General features: G+C 37.8%; 1 protein-coding gene across 1 annotated transcript; it reads right to left on the bottom strand.

Moving 5' to 3' along the window:
* Positions 1 to 2498: 2498 nt before the first annotated feature.
* On the bottom strand, positions 2499 to 15794 carry LOC147859496 (phosphatidylinositol 4-kinase alpha 1-like). The gene is made up of 26 exons (XM_087325478.1): positions 13915 to 15794; positions 13266 to 13607; positions 13018 to 13170; positions 11796 to 11966; positions 11565 to 11723; positions 11356 to 11483; positions 10655 to 10961; positions 10400 to 10568; positions 9908 to 10125; positions 9627 to 9785; positions 9379 to 9555; positions 8786 to 9289; positions 7341 to 7700; positions 6827 to 7038; positions 6365 to 6569; positions 6134 to 6264; positions 5894 to 6050; positions 5531 to 5797; positions 5374 to 5451; positions 5233 to 5280; positions 4788 to 4963; positions 4521 to 4713; positions 4309 to 4449; positions 3809 to 4017; positions 3388 to 3549; positions 2499 to 3144 (listed from the first exon to the last, which is right to left on the bottom strand). Exons 1-26 carry the CDS (start codon positions 14989 to 14991, stop codon positions 2886 to 2888), a joined length of 6162 nt encoding a protein of 2053 aa, XP_087181604.1. The 5' UTR covers positions 14992 to 15794; the 3' UTR covers positions 2499 to 2885.
* Between the last annotated feature and the right edge of the window lie 1352 nt (positions 15795 to 17146).

A 17146-nucleotide genomic window follows, 5' to 3' on the forward strand; every position in this document is an offset into this window, starting at 1 on the left:
GGCTCTCTCTCTCTCTCTCTCTCTCTCTCTCTCTTTCTCTTAGAAAGTCAAGAAAGCAGACGTCTTGACGAAGCCAAATGAGCCTCCAAAGTCAAGCAAAAGAAACGTATTGACTAAGTTTCTAACCACAGTCAAGAGCCAAACAAACGGAGAGAGAGAGAGAGAGAGAGAGAGAACAATTGTTCATCAACATATGTATTGAAATTTGAGAGAGTAGAAACAAATATATTGACTTACCAAAGCTTCTAACTGCATCCCTATGTCTGAATACATTAGCATGGAATAACATGATACGACTCTTGGCCCTATTGTGTTGGTCTTCGAGACTAGAGTAGTGATCAATATGCACAATTGGGGGCATTCGTAATTCATTGTCAGAAATTAAAATCTTGGATTTATGAAAGACAAACTAATGTGGAAGATTTTGCCAAGGATGTTTTCATTTATCAAGAACGAAAGTTGGGGGCTCGAACTTTGATCGCCCTTGTCTCAACCATAAACTATGCCAGCTAAAGTCAAGAACCAATCAAATTGAGAGAAAGAGAGTGAGCACTCCTCATCAAGATCACTGGTCAAGACACACTGAATTCTTGAGACGTACTTCTTGCGGATAGGGTCCATCGAGACATAGCCAGTGACATTTGAAGGTTATAAAGTGAACGCTTCACTAAGATGTTAATAAACTCGGTTGTTCACTATTTTCCTATTTTACATACGGTGTCATGTTGCCAATGGCTCACAAATGGGAAGCTACTTCCAAAGCAAGTAAACCATCTATTTTAAAATTTTACGTTCATGTAAAAAGCAAAAGTAAGTTTCGAACTCAACATCCTTCTTTCTCAAAGGAATATAAATATCACTATGATAAATATTGTATATTAAATCAATATTCTTAAGGATGTAGTGAATATGATCATTGTATGTAAGCTAAGCATGAACACTAAGTAGTGACATGCTCTTAGCCCTTGATGCATGTGAGGCCCTATATAAAGGGTCTCTCATCTTATGTAAAGGGGGAGGAGAAAAAGAGGAAAGAAAAAAAATATGTATCTGTGTCCAAACCGATTTCGGCTTAACCGGTTTGGTTTGGACAAGGCTTCACCAATTAAGCCAAAATCGAACAATTGTCAATTCCTATTAATGATAATAAGGGTTGCGATAATGATAAATAGGGTACACAAGGTTTAGGTTTTAATGATGGTGAAGTATTTTATCTTGATGATTATTGTGACAAGGGAGTATGTAACAATGAGGTTAACTTTTAGTGTGATTTATAAGAGTTAGGGTTCTGATGACAAAAAATGTCGCCTTCAATTATTATTTATGATGCCAAAAATATTTCTTTGCGAGTAAAGTTCCCCCTTCAGTGAGCAATTCATGTTCATTAGGGAGGCGACATTTGCAAGAAGATCATATGTTGTCATGTTTTTTATGTATAATAGTAATTGATGTCACTTGATCTACGTATACATAAGCTCGCCAAAAGACATAAGTGTGACGTCATAATGAAGAGGGACATATTGATCTTATGTGATGAACAAGTCTCAATCAACATCCTCAAATATTGTAGATGGGATTATCATATAGCAGCTACCCCAAAACTAAAAGTTTTCATATTGTTAGGCAACGATGAACCAATCTATCCTCCATATTACCTTCCATCATACGTATGTAATAATGATCAAAGGACACATGCAAATGATACTCTCTTAATGTCTTAATTATTGAACCAAATGTATGGAAAGTCACATATGTCTCACTCCAACACTTGAAGAGCTTGTCTTGATTGTGAGCTCCTACCATGACCAAGGGAAGTTTCTCCAAAACTTTCCTTATCATCATCAACAACAAATGTGATAGGTACATTTAGCTTACATTATGTCAAAGCAAGAGTTCCCCAATCAAAAATACATATGTTAAGGTGGTCCCTGCATAGATGTGGAGGTGGTTCATTAACGTACACCTATTTTATAACCAGAGATCATGAACTTGTATTTGTGATCTAACAATTGTGCCTTACAATAAACAACACAACAGATTGTCCCCATCATATTTCCCCTTCCCCCAAGTAATATTATATCTCAAGATAGCCTAAATATGATGCATCCCCCACTCCTGTGTTATATTATCCTTGAATGATTGGAGGTTGTATTTGATATAGGAGAGGAGACAATGTTCACATTGACTAAATATGTATTGAAACAAAAAAGAACAATACAAGAAACAGACTCGCTTTTTTTACTACTATCAAGAATATTTCAAAATCTCAAAAGCGTTGAGAGACCATGGTTGATGGACAAGTAACAAGGGTAAATTTTTGTGAAGTGTCTTTAAATGTGCAATGCCTACAACAGGTATGTACATTAAAATTCATGCTCACTTTTATTTATGCACATCTATATTTTTAGTATATAATTTACGTTACTTTTTGGCATAAAATCGGAGGCCTTTGCAGCTCATCTACGAGAGAGAGAGAGAGAGAGAGAGAGAGAGTAATAGGATCCAAACATTAACATTGTTAGATTTTCTTCCATGAGCTTCCAAATGGGAAGGCCTTTTTTACATTGTGTTTCCAATTACAATACAAAGGGCAGATTTACAATTTCTGCAGTGTTATATATATATATATATTATATATCCAGTTCATTCCCATACAAAATAATAATTTGCACCACTGCTATGATGACCAAATCTTCTCCATTCTCACACTGGATCTTGGCATCATCAAAAAAAAAAGAAAATTGGTTGAATTTCTACACTGATGTTACAAAACTGATACACACTATCGATCGCAAATCTCTCCCACCCCATTCTATAATGCCTTTTTGCCTTCCCCATTACTGTTGAGTCACATAATGCTTGTACTGAAAAACTAAGATTTCGATCTATTTCTCAATACCCTGTTGTAGATACTGAATCAGATCATATCCTGCTGTAGTCCACTTGTTATAAGCATCCTGACATGTTTTGATCATGAAATTAGCTGCTTCTCTCTCACTCATCTCCGGGTGGAACCTTTTCCTCAGGTTTCCGATTGGATCTCCTCGGCTGAAGCAAGGAAGCCCACTATCTACCATTAACATCACAGTAATAATAATGCTATCCATGTGTTGTCTAGCAGCTAGGTAACCTTTTACACATAAGCTGCAAAGCAACATATAATTTCAGTAACTATCAGGGACAGATAATGCATCGATTACATTATCTGAATGTGCTAGCTAGCAATAAAAATTCTTCCCTTTCATATGGCAGAATCATTAGTTAGTTTTTAGAGATATAATCAATTTTCCTTTGCATATCCTTTGCATAATCAATTTCCCTTTGCCATAAAAGGACAAAAGAGATATGGTAACTTCAAAACATTCTGCAAATAAATAAAGTGCACACCTGACAAAGCGATTCCATGTCTCACTTTTCATTGCTCCTGAAGGATCCAACAGTTGAGTCATCTCATGACTGAGCTTAAATTGTGCACTCTCAAACCTCATGTTTCCACCAGGAGAGGTTTCCAAAATGAAACCAAAATCAATATGTACAAGCCTGCCTTCACTGTTTCACACAAATATTTGTTCTAACACAAATTACTTTTGCATGATTAGGAAGGAATAAGCACAAAAATACCACTCATTACGTATTTCTAGAATTACCAAAATACCCCTGAAGAGTTGAAAAAAAGTTTACCAGAAAAGGGGTATTCTGGTAATTTTCAACATGTGAGTACAGCACTAAATCCCAAGAGGTATTTTGCATGATTTTGCCCTAGAAAGCTGGTCAGATTTGCATTACATTCAAACCAAGAGACCCTTACTTGTCAAAGAGTAAATTTCCATTATGTCTATCTTTTGGCTGAAGCAACAAACTTGCCACTGCATAACCTGCACTACTGACAATAAATTTGTCCCTGGCCGCTTCAAACTGTGAAGAACCAACAGGACCAAAATCTTGTTGAAAAATTTCGTACAGTCCCCCATCAGTGGTTTCAGCCATTTGATTTCTGCTTCGAGTGTTTGGCACAACCTAAAGTATACACAAGCCACAATTTTACCTACCAATTTCTATCGAACTCAATGCATATGCAATTTATATGCACAATATTGGGTGATTGCACTACCGTGCATTACTAATACTTGCAAACTTTTCTGATGTTGACAATCAGGACATTGCTATCAAGTAATTGTTTCACTTCCATTATCAAAGATACTAGATATTCACATAGGTGATTTACAATAGAACCCAGTCTGTAGTTCTTAAATGCATGACAGACAGCTATGACAGACAGCAAAACGCCACAAGTATACAACACTTCACCTCAATTATTCCTTTTCCACAACCGGTTGGAAGTACTCCATAAGGAAATAAATATAAATTTAGGCCCACAGCTTCAAAAATATCTCTCAACAAAGCTATAACCTGCAGGGCGAGAACATCCTGCCTGCAATCATCACCAACCTGCGATAATTTCAGAATAATAAGTACATGTACATTTTACACAATAGCAAAGATTAAGTAAGAAGGCAAACCTTGAAGATACATGCTTGCGACATTAATGCACTTGGTTCAGTCTTGTCTACAACATCAAATGTAACCATTATAGGAACCTTGGCAGCAGACTGTAGAGGTATTCCACTGTCCAGTTGTATTCCCCTAACCAGCTTTGTTGGAGCTGTGGGTAAGTACAAATCTAGACCCTCAACTTTGATTTTCTCTAGCTCTCTGTAGGCAATTATAACAATCTAATTAATTTTTCTGATCATAAAACAAATTGAGTAAGATTAAACAGATCATACCTTCTAATTCCTGCCCTACGCTTCTCCTTTGGTAGGGGATAAAGTGCGCCAGATATATCAGTGACCTTATCAAAAAAACGGAACTCTCTCTCAAAAAGATCCAAGGCCTCGCTGCTGAAACTTTTGATAATCCGATCCTTTACTTTCATCACTATCTCATGGAATGCTTTCTCTTCCTGGGTATGCCAAAATAAGGTATGATGAGATGAACTATAATAGCCAGATCTGAAACGATCTTTTGAGAAAGATCTTCATGAAAGGTGAAATGAGGGCTTAAAAGCGAGCACACAATAAACAAATGCACATGTTCCATGCAATGAAGCAAAATATACATGCCCATGGCCTACTGTCGATTTCTGTTATATTGGGGTTCAAATGAATAACTGTTAATCGAGTACATTAAGTATTTGACACTTGTTGAACCAAATCAGAATTAGATCTGTACCTGAAGTTGTTCTTTGCTGAGCTCCTCTGTTGATGGAGGCTCCTCCCCCTACAATAATAGAACTTTCAATATGTAACTGCACTAAACAATTAATCAGTGAATAACCAAACTAAATATGTGAGTTTTCTTAGCATTGCACACCTGGAGCTGCCATATCAATAAATGAGCAAAGAGAGAACTTCTTTGAGCAGAAGTTATCAAATAGCGTTCAACCAGATGCTGCAATACATAATAGCAGCATGAGACTACAGACCAAAAAGGATTACCATCATATTACTTTTACTAGAAGAGGTCTTACACCATCATCATAGCGAAGAATCTGCACTAATTGAGGCATGAAAAAAGTTACACGCTCAGGAGGGTATGACTCCAGTACACGAAGTACATATGCCATGATCCGAGGATGTCCTTTATACATAGGACTTAAGAACTCAAGTGCCCTGGTTATAGAACATGGAGCCCAATGGGGCAATAGTTGTAGGATGGGTGAGTTCTCCTGTGCTGCTTTCGGAGTTATAACGTAAGACAGAGCTTCTGGAATATCATACATGTCCTCCAGGTGTGCCTGAAAATTGAAAAGAGAAGAGGATAATCTTTTCTATATCATTATTTATCAATGATTGATCTCCATGTTGATTGAGCCTTAGTTTTATAGAATCACCTGTACAAGGGACATGATTTCAGATCTCAATGACCCTATTCCAGGAAATCTTGATGGCAGAGCAAGTGCGATGCGTGGGTCCAGTGACCAAGCTGTTTTCACATACTCTACCCACCGATCTGAGTTAATACCACGCAGTTTAGATGGGAAACTCTCTCTGCAGACATCACACCATCACATCAGCCAGCTGAAAATAAGCTGTCCTATCACATTAATTCTCGAAAACTATGATTCGCTCGCCTTAAAGGATTTGCCCAGGTATCTAGCCTTTCCACTTCATGATGACAGAGCATAAGCAAAAGCTGCTTTCGTTTCTCCCTTGCAGATCCGCGACTATCTCCAATACCCCAAACCGGATGTGAATTATCTAGCTGCAATTCACAATAGATAACTTTAGTGTTGATTGCAGAAATCTAAAATTTACAAAGTGCAATATATTTTCTTTCCACTTGAAACAGCACCCAAGCTTACCTGTGAGCATAAATTAATGATTGATGGACTTTCACCTTCTTGAATAGATGATTTACTGAATCGATCTCCAACAATCACACTAGCAGGATTATCCGAACTCAAGTGCTGGGCAAAAACAGTAATCGCTTGAGCTTCTTCCTGCGAAAACCCTTCGACATTGCAGTCATACCATTCTGGTTCACTTGAAAACCATGACAATGCACATCTGCAGCAGAGATCAATTACGTAAGCTGTCTATAAACGTTATATAGATAAACTTCACAGAACTAGCATCCGATAAAGTTCTCTCTAGAAACAATTAGCAGCAGCATATTTCCACAGCAATATGTGGGTTGCGAAAATTTATTACAGGAAATCGAGGAATTGTTGCCAAATAGTCAACTGGTTAATTAAATTTAGAGATTAATTGTTTAAACCATACTTCAATCTCACAGCAGAATGTGTAAATGAGAGTGATATTACCTATGAATGCGGTCTTCAAGCAGGGAAATGCTGACAGCAGAAGAAGAATGAGTTTGTGTCTGACTTGAGCAAAACTTTAAACCAAGGAGCATCAAAGAGAAAAACGTTCCAGTTGCAGCTGGATGAGCTGAAAATTGTTTAGGACTCCTCAATGATCCTTGAAGCAAACGACCAATCAGGGACAGCTGATCTGTACTCGTATGTCTAACGACCTATATATGTTTTGAAAAACAATAGTCAGTTCCACCCTTCATTGTATTTCATAATAAAGTTGATATGTTAAAAGGAAACAGTAGTCAGGAATCTCATATAGGCTCACATGCTCATCTAGAAATGCATTTAGATACAGGAATGATAAACAATACTATATTATGTGTGCTACAAGGAGAATGGTATTACAATAAAGAATCACCATGTCAATATTCAATTAAAAATGTTCACAATCACATCAGACTATTCACAATGCAATATCTATTAATACATTCAATAAAGATGATTCTCCATAGTAGCTCACCTCAAATTGATCAAAAAGGAATCCCAACCATAAACGATGAGCAATGATTCCTTCAACAGGATGCTTGTTCCCAGCTACTACAGGTTCTCCAGGAGTTAGATGTGGCCTCAGCCTGCCACGTGGACCTGAATATGCAGGCCCTGAAGCAAATAATCCAAGGCCTGTTTCAATGGTCCATAACCAGGCATCCACAAGTTCTGCTAGAAGAACAGACATCAGATGAGGTGCTGCAGATACAAGCCATGTCCAGATAAACACGCCGGTACTCATTGAATCAGGGGAACAAATATAAACTGGACACCAACACAGAAGGCGAAGCAACTTTGGAAAATTCTCCATCTCTACATTTTTTGAAAGTTCCTAACCATAATACACACAACTGTTAGGACTTCAAAATCCAGACATATCTAGAAACAAAATAGAAAAATGTTGCAAAGAAATCAATGCATGCATAAGATGTCAGAAAAAATAGTTCAATTAGACATTTCAAGCCTGCAATGACCAATGGTTAATCCATAGAACAAAGAACAACTGTTTGTGGTCAATTACTTTTTTTACGATGTCAGATCCCATTAGGACAGATGGCATGCTAAAACCTGTGCTAAACAAAGTTAATGTCTCATTGAGTTTAAATGTTGCATGATGTTTTTCAGAAGCATAGCCTCCCCATTCAAGAGAGAAAAACCTCCAGAGCAATCGCAAAACAGAGAAGCCATCCATAAACAACAATGAATAATTGTAAGATGGTAGAAATAAGCAAGTCAAAACACCAAGAAAAAGCACAGAACAAGGCAGTCATCCAAATTAACTATAACAGTGCCTTGAGTTCACTCTTGAAGTAACAAGAAATATTTCAATACCTTACATGAAACAGCTCAAAATGCAACAAGAGATTCAGAAAATGTAAGTAAGTTGGGAAAAGCGGCAATCTAGGCAGAAGCAAGCAGTTAAATGGATTGGGAAGGATTTTGGGCATTATCGTCTGCACATAGAATTGTTGGATGAAGGATCAGAGGTCCGACAACATCAAAAAAGAGAAACTATGATTATCATGGAAGGGAAAGGCATTGAAATTTTGCCAAACAATGAACATCTTAGTTGGAATATGAAACATCAAAGGACTCTCAACTATGTTGAAAACCAAGAGACTAGATGAAATTAGTAAAAGGAAATTGGTTTGTAATGTTGTAAGCAGAATGGCTTTCTTTGACCAGAAACATATAATAGAGGTACGAATTATGCAATATTCAGAGATTATCTAATGATGCAACATATTATCCAGTTATCAAAGTGCATATATGAGATTCATAGATAATAAGTCAATGTCATGTTGTAAGAGAATGCCTTCAATTTAGGAGAAACATCTAATAAAGGTACTAATCACACATAATATTTTTCATATGATTTAAAAAGAACCATGACTAGATGAATAAAAGAAAGTTTACCAACTCTGACACAATAAAAGCTGTTGATCGCAGGCATGTTTCGCGAAAAGCTTCAGTTTCTATAGTTGTTCCTTGTTCCACCTTTGAGATGAACTGTTGGAGAAGTTGTAAAAAGTGTGCAATCAGTCTCTCTTTGAGTATATGCTTCATAGAGATAGCTGTTTCAGATGTTTTTCCAATGATGCCATCCATTTTGGATGCCCCAAAGAGCATTCCAGCTGTACCATCTTGTAACCCGAAAGTCAAACCACCTATATTAATATGAATGTAGCTGGACTTCACATTCGCACTCACAATGCCATTTGAAAGCACTTCTAAAGTGCCCGTATCCGCCATCCACCCACGAGCCCCTGCAGCAGCTATAGATGCTGCAAAAGTTGCAGGAATCATAATGCTACCTGATCTGTCAGTCTTGTTTGGGTCCAGTTTAATATCTGATAGCAATGGAAGAAGATCACTTGTATAAGATCCATTAGACCAAGTATTCAAAGCCCGGATCCGTTCCTAAAAAACAATGTCGAGGATGTCAATGCTGGCATACTTGAATTAAGATAAACTCAGGTATAACATATCTATGTCGTCAAATGCAATACCTGCAAAAGACCTTGTGTTGTGCACGGAGCCAATGAAAGAGACCTCATAATCCAACTTCTAATTTGTTTTTTAATGAGGTTCTGCATAGAAACCATCCTTGCAGGGTCCAATGCGGGTGAGGAATGTGTTTGTACCAGATGCAGAAGCGTATCCAAGCATGATGAATTCCACAGTACCTACATGTAGATACTTAAACATATTAAACAAGCTACAAAGGAGAAATAATTACATGAATGCATTATGTTACCTGTGAATATTTGAGCTTGACCTTGTCCAGAAGTCCACATGCTAAATCACACACACTCTCATTCCTGTGTGTCATTTTAGATATGAGAAAGCATGCATGAGTAACAATAACCATTTGCCTTTTTTCTGCTTCCATTCCATAGGCATGCTGTTTCTCATCCTTTAACAATCAAAAAAACTTCAGTTCTTAGAAATAAAATTCAGTAATGCCCTCATTCATGAAGGCACAAAACAAGTATAGATACTTGATAATACAAAATAAATGGATTCTTTGTTACCTACCAGCCAAGCCATTGAAGCATCAAAAGCTCTATGCACAATTGCTACAAGACATTGATATATAGAGGGTGCCAAATTTGGCTTCTCCAAATATTCAAAGACACAGGTAAGCGCACTTTCCAATTTCTCCACCTTAGTGCCGTGTTTTAAAACTCCGCCATTGTGATTCAGTCTTAATATTTCCAAAAATGCAACAGCGAGGAAGTAAGTGGCTTTCACACCTGTCAAAGAATTGATATTTTGTAAGCTAGATACTATTGTTCATGACTCATTGTTTAATGACTAGAAATTTCCAGAACCATATTTAAGGTTACATTAATATATGACATCAAAAAAGACAAGATATTGGGACAAGATTTAATATCCAGAATAGAATTCCTCATCGGAGAAGAGAATGAAAAAATAGCAGTTACAGATTAACTGTTCCTTCATCCAGGAACAGGTTATAAAAAAGAAACAAATAAACAGTGACGTAGCACAACAAAAGAAATTTACCTGACATCCCACTAATGCTAGTCATCTCGACGCGATCTTTTAAGGCTGCACATAGGGCAGCTCTCTGAGCTGAAGCTGCCTTCTCATTGTTATTACTCCTTCGACTCCCAGGATTATGAAGTTCATTTAATTCTAGTTCATCTTCCACCCATTTTACTGAACTTCCTACCTACAAATGAGTAAATTGCAGTCAAAAATATATGGAAGGAAAAGAATGAGTTAATTTATCTAATTTAGGTTTTTATGGTAACTTACAAGCGGAGGTGTTCCTTGCGTGATACGAATTACAGCAGCAGACCATTGGGTATTCCACAGGTACGGTCCTGCAACTGCTTGCAATGCAACTGCACTCATGCTCCCTAGGCTTGGAGCACTTGAAGAAACATTCTTTGAGACTAGTTGCACCTTTTGAATAGGAGGTGCCAAGCCAAAGAGAACAATGTAAAACCACAAATTTCTAAATAGTTTCAATAGCATCGGTTCTACAACACCTAGAATATCTAAGTCTGAGCAAATCTCAGCAACTGATGGCAATAGAGGACCTAATAAATCAGCACCACTCCTACAAAATAACAACCAAACAAATCATCAAATGATGAACATGTGAAGATAAGATAGGGAAAAGTCCAATACACAACTGAGCTATTCTTTATTCCCCTGAATGCCCTTTGAGTTTTCCTTACTTCTCCAAATGCCCTTGGTGAGTTCCGAAAAGACAGAAAAATGGGATGAATTGACCTTAATTAATTAAAACAGCTACGGAAAAAGTGGATGAACAGACAATATAATTGATCTATCAGTAGTTAACCAAAATCATGTGGGGAAAAAAACTGAGGGTAATTCATAGTCTTTCCTGAAAATAGCCTAGACAAGCACAGGAAACACTGGGAAGACTGTTATAGGAAGAGGGACAAGCCAAACTGCTAGACGTATTACAATCATAAATAAAGTCTTACTTTCCACTCTTTGCCTCTGCAGCTAGACCTACATCAGAACAGAGCTGCAATAACCGATGCCGATAATCTGCCCTTAATTTCGCTTGGGAAAGACCCGATGCAATTGTAAGAAATGCATTAGGCAAGGTCTGCAATCACATGAGGAATCAAACTACAATTTTCATCTACCAATGATAGTTGAAAATGCCCATGGAACTTCAATACTCTACCTCAACTCTTTCTGTCGTGGCCTCTGGTGCCAATGTTCTGCTCTGTGTAGACCCAACTGTAGAGAGTTTATCCATGTAACTTCTTGTGAGTAGAATAACTGCCTCTCTGTATGATTTCTCGAATCCTAAAGTTGCTATACGAGCAACAGAATCTAGAATCTGTAAGCAGTACATTAGTTATGCATAGTTTTAAGTGTTATAATCTACACTCTTCAAGTAAACTTTTCATGCCTGTAGCCTGAGACGACTAGGCATAGAAGCATCTCCTTCTTCTAAACTCTCGACAAAAAGAGGGCATATCATCTCTGCAATTTCAGGTTTATGCACAAGAAGTACTATGTCAGCAAGGAACTGGATTACGTTGAGATGCATTGTTGCAATAACCTGTTTTCCTTTATCCTCCTACGAACAAGAAAAATAGATAGTTCAGGAATTTGCAAAACAAGGACTGAATGCACATATATCATCATACAAAAATCTAAATCAGGCCAAAAAGTTCTTTTGGTAAACTTAAATATAAACTCTTATGTCGAAAAAAGAGAAATCTGTTGATCAAAATTCAGCAACAGACAAGGCTGGAGACTAGTACTAAATTATGCATTTGAAAATATATATTCAAACATTATTTTCAAGGTATCTGGTTTGTCCTTCCTCATTGTGAATCATGACTATATCATATTCATCATTGTCCCACTCTAAACCTCATTACTACTGTTCGCAGCCAAATCAATAGTGAAGCAATTTCCAAAATTGTTCATTAGTAGTCAGAATCTGATCAAAACCCAAACAGGATTGGAGATAGCATTGATTATGTTCGCACAGATTCTTGGAAACTACAAAATCTGATGAACGGGCAAGGCAATCAAGAGGAACAATTTAGATGATACTATTGTTCATTATAATCTCCAAAAGATCAAATTTAGATGATAACAAGGATGCAGCATGTGAGTAATTGGCTTGTGATAAAAGGAGAGTTATCAAGTTGTAGAGAGGGAGGGAGAGAGAAAGAGAGCGGGTGATGAAAAGATTGCGAAGTAAACTCAACTATAAAGGTTCATAACTCTCTTTATTATATCCATATTATCAGTAAGACTGTCAGATTCCAGCAACAACTTAAAATAATCTTTAGATGATTTCTTCCCTTTTTCAAGTACGGAAAAGTGGTTTTCCAAGTTTAAATATTGTAGCTTTAAAGGGGGAAGAAAGAGCAAAGCACCTCAGGGGGATACCATCTTATCATAAGCTAAAGTGCATCAATTGTAGACGAAGCTATCTAACAAGCAACATTTGGATATGCATATACCCTCTTGAATGATGATAGGAAGTTAAACCTCTGTTATCGTACATTAAAATAATAAGCAGATGCAATTAAACTCAGCTTGAATGAAAATAAACTCTTTTAAGTGGTCCCTAGTTTGACAGTTTGAAACTTGATTATTTCAAAGGCTTATACCTTTTCACTGCAATCTCGGACATTCGCTGCCAAAGACAAGAGAAAAGACTCGACAGCAGCACGATCCGTATTCCAGATGGATTGAATTATGTTACAAGTTGTTTTTACAATACTTTCAAACATTGGACCCTGGTTACTGCTCCATGGATCTGCCTGTAGTATAAATTATATATTTTAGTTTAAATACAAGAAAAAAAAAACATTTCAAATTCTCTTAGATTTTCGAAATACAGTTTAGCTTCAATTACCTGAGCACATGTCGCTAATACCAATGACTTCAAACGAATCAATATTCCTTTCAAATCCTGACTTCCACATAATGATATTACATCTAGCAAATTTCTTAGTGTACAAGCAAATAAGTCCTCACATGATCTCAATCTGCGCCACGGTGAAACTGTGCAAGCATCTGAAATATCAATTAGGATGGCCAATGTCTCTCTAAGAGCATGTTTCCCAACACGTCCTTCAAGTTTCAAGGACAATAAACTTTTAGTATAAACTGAAGAAGCTGCTTTGCCGATTTGAAGCTTTGCATGGATCTTTGGTTTCAAGACACTCTCCTCTGCAGGCCAATCTCGTTTTCTTAACTACATTAACAAAATCATGTGGGAATGCAAGTTATGGTTTTATTATATGCATATGAACAAAGGGAAAACTGCAAAATGCAATGACTTTTTTTATTTAACCAAACGATGATAAATTTTTGTTGCTCGCCCAAATGCCCCTGATCAACCTCGAGAGAGATATAAAGAGAGATAAAAAAAGGGGATGAATTACCATGTATCACATATAAGTGCTCAAAAGGAGGTTGAGCAGAGTTATTTGGGGATAACAAAAATATAAGGGTATTTCATAGGTTTGCTTTATCTGTGAGAGAAGCCACAATAACCAAACCTTGAGAATCGATGGAATAACTTTCAAGTGTTGACCTGCAGATGCCATCAATTGTGGGAAAACAATGTGTTTCGCTCTTGTCTGATTCAATCCTACCATATCTAATACATTAACCAAGAGACTGAAACCGATCCTTTGTTTCTCTAGATCGTGACTATCCTCCGCTAGCAATGCAACAATGTACTGTAATTTTAATGCACCATTATTCAATCCCTGAGATAGCGCCAAGTTACCAAAGCTGCCTTTCCCTGTCATGTTCCCATTGATTGATACAACTGATGAAAAACTTTGCCCTTCTCCTTCAGTTTTCAATGGAGAGCCGTTATTGAGCATTTCTGATGGACGTCCATCTTTTAACATGAGATTATATGACTTTCCTATGGGATCTAGGCTTTCTCTACCAGGACTCTGAAGGTAGTCTTTTGATGGGCTTCTCTCAGAAAAGTCGATATTCTCCTGACAATCCTCGTCTGATAATTCATGAAGTGGAAGAATCCATTCCCGAACTAGGCAGGAACTAAGTTGGTCGACTTTGGAAGCATCCAAAGTTGGACAATTGTTAGACAATGTAATCAAATATGCCCTGATTTGTGAAGGCAAGGCTTGATTACTACTAGCACCATAGTTTGTGATGGTTTTCTCAATCACTGTGGAAATCACTGAGCTGATTGCCACACTATCTGATTGTCCAGATTTAACAATATTCACTAAATAGGAGTTGAATTCTGCAAAGAACAAACTAGCTGCCTCGAAGGTGAACCATTTTGGAAATGATTCTTGGTTACAACTCAATGGAAGGGACTCGAGAAATTTGAGCAATGTGTCTAATAAATCACTAGTATTCTTGAAATTTTTGCGTTTGGAAAGCAGCCTGGCTATGGCCATAATTCCTTGGAGTTGAGAGGTAGTAAATTCCACATGTTGAGGATCATGACTATTGAAAGAGCTTTGCTCCAGCATCCACACTATTCTCTCTTTGGTTATGTCTGCATTATCCACAGAAAGAACATCTACGAGCTCGGTGAGAAACTCCATTGGAGAAATCTCAGACTCTTTCATCCACCAAGCAAAGCACATTGTAACTCTCTTCCGACACCGGTAAACCTATAAACTGAACTACATGAAAAACTATGGAGCACATGGCAACAGAATGAAGCTTTTGTGTTTTCGATCACCCGATTGAAGATAAAGTGACGACGTTGTTAGTATAATAACAGTTCTTTGGTTTAATCCATGCAATGTGTCTCTTTCCATAGATTCACAAATTTGAGGAAATATTCAAAGCAAAATTGACTAGAAATGAGACTTCAAAATATGATGAAGAAGATGGCCTCATCCATGCAAAGTATCTCTTTCATGGATTATTCCCAAGTTCCGACCATAAATATCTGCTTAGATAAGATTGAGCTGGCTATATAGTATAGGTCAATCTGTGTAAGCTGTATCTCTTTCCAAGAGTTTGAAGAAACGGGAAACAGCATAGGCAGAAACGGACCCTCGGGATTTTCGAGGAGAAATCAATGGAGATTCAGATAAGATGGATTAGTGTGTGCAAAGCATATCTCTCTCCATCCATTTTCGCACATATTAAGATCCGCTTCCACAAACAGCAGGACGCAAGAAACGGAAAGAAACTGGCGATCTGCTGACAAATGATGGAGCTGCACAGAGATCCGATGGTCGTCTGGCCTAAAACGAAACGGGGGAAGAAACGGATGAGATTCTCGGCATCTGAAACGAATCTAAGACGAAACGGGAGGAGAGACAGACGAGATTGTTCCGCGCCTGAGAATGGAAAGGATATGCGCATATATATATATATATATATATTGCTAAGAAAGGAAGAAAAATGAACAGTGAGAGAGAGAGAGAGAGAGAGAGAGAGAAAACAGATCGAGGAGGTTCTTCACAAGGTAATATACTAACAAATGGAGACGGAAGGCAGAGAATGAGATGGAGATGGGGAAAAAAAGGATGCTTGTGCAACAGCAGAAAACCTTCTTTATCTGAGCAGAACCGTCTATCTGCACGGTTCTCGCTCCTTCTCTCTGAAACCTTTCTCAGAGAACAAGCTTCTCTCTCCACAATTCCTCTCTATTTCTCTCTCTCTCTCTCTCTCTCTCTCTCTCTCTCTCTCTCTCTCTCTCTCTATCAATCTGTCTGTCTGTCTGGTCTGTCTGTGTATCTCGCTTTCTCTCAGACACCTTTCTCTGAGCAGAAGCTTCTCTCTCTCTCTCTCTCTCTCTCTCTCTCTCTCTCTCTTGTCTGTGTGTTTTCCTTCTTCTAAATCGCTCGCTCAATTAATTAACCAATTAATGACTTTAATTAAATGGAATTCTGATTAAAGAAATAAAATAGAATAAAGACCGAATTACATTTGTATTAAATAGAATGAGACCGAATTACGTTTATGTCCTCAGAATATGCTCTCTTCCCCGCCCAATTTTCCCTCTTTAACTTCTTGTGGTTTCATCATTATACATAATTAAGTTACCTTACCCTAGTCATAAGTTATTAGAGTCCTAACCCTAGGTTTCGGGTTCGAAACGCACTCTTCTCACCTCTCTATCATAATTCATCCCATACATATGCTCTTTATTTACTACTCTCATGCCACTATGAATGTAGGGTTTATCCCATACATATGCTCTTTATTTACTACTCTCATGCCACTATGAAATGTAGGGTTGAACCCATGATCTTCTAGTCTCCGTTGGGCAATCCTCTCTCTCTCTCTCTCTCTCTCTCTCTCTCTCTCTCTCTCTCTCTTTATCGTAAGTTGTTACACTACTAGCACTATGTCTTGGGTTCGAAACTCGATTTTCTCTCACTTGTCTATTACTTTAAACATATCTCTTCATTCACTAGATGCCATCGTGGAATGTAGGGGTTGAACCCATTACCTCCCGATCTCCATTGGGCAACCTTGGCCCAAGCCATGGCATGATGCAGGTGTGCCCCTCCCTCTCTCGCTCGCTCTGTCGCCTGCTCTCATTGACTTCTTGTATGTGTTGGGGGTTGCGTTCATTACAAGCCCAAGCCATAGCACGATGCACGTGTGTCTGCTTGCTCCTGTTGACTTCTTGCCTCTTCACAAATGGAAAGGAGAATGTGGATGATGTGTACAAACATTGGACAACCTAACCATCTCTCACAAAGCCCTGAACAACACCATGCATACCAATATGAGGGAGGAGTGTTTCCTTATCACTTGGAATTAACGATACTTCTT

This window comes from Azolla caroliniana, unplaced genomic scaffold, assembly GCF_043228905.1.
Source record: "Azolla caroliniana isolate FFs.n. ecotype wild unplaced genomic scaffold, voAzoCaro1.0.p SCAF_10, whole genome shotgun sequence".
NCBI lineage: Eukaryota > Viridiplantae > Streptophyta > Polypodiopsida > Salviniales > Salviniaceae > Azolla > Azolla caroliniana.

Bases quoted from the DNA above. Each gene is read 5' to 3' on its own strand.
- LOC147859496 (XM_087325478.1), bottom strand. From the start codon at position 14,991: ATGTGCTTTGCTTGGTGGATGAAAGAGTCTGAGATTTCTCCAATGGAG. The intron at 10,962-11,355 runs GTAAGACTTTAT...GTTATTTTGTAG, and splicing joins GCAGAGGCAAAGAGTGGAAA to GAGTGGTGCTGATTTATTAG. The intron at 6,051-6,133 runs GCGAGCGAATCA...TGATGTCTGCAG, and splicing joins ACCTGGGCAAATCCTTTAAG to AGAGAGTTTCCCATCTAAAC.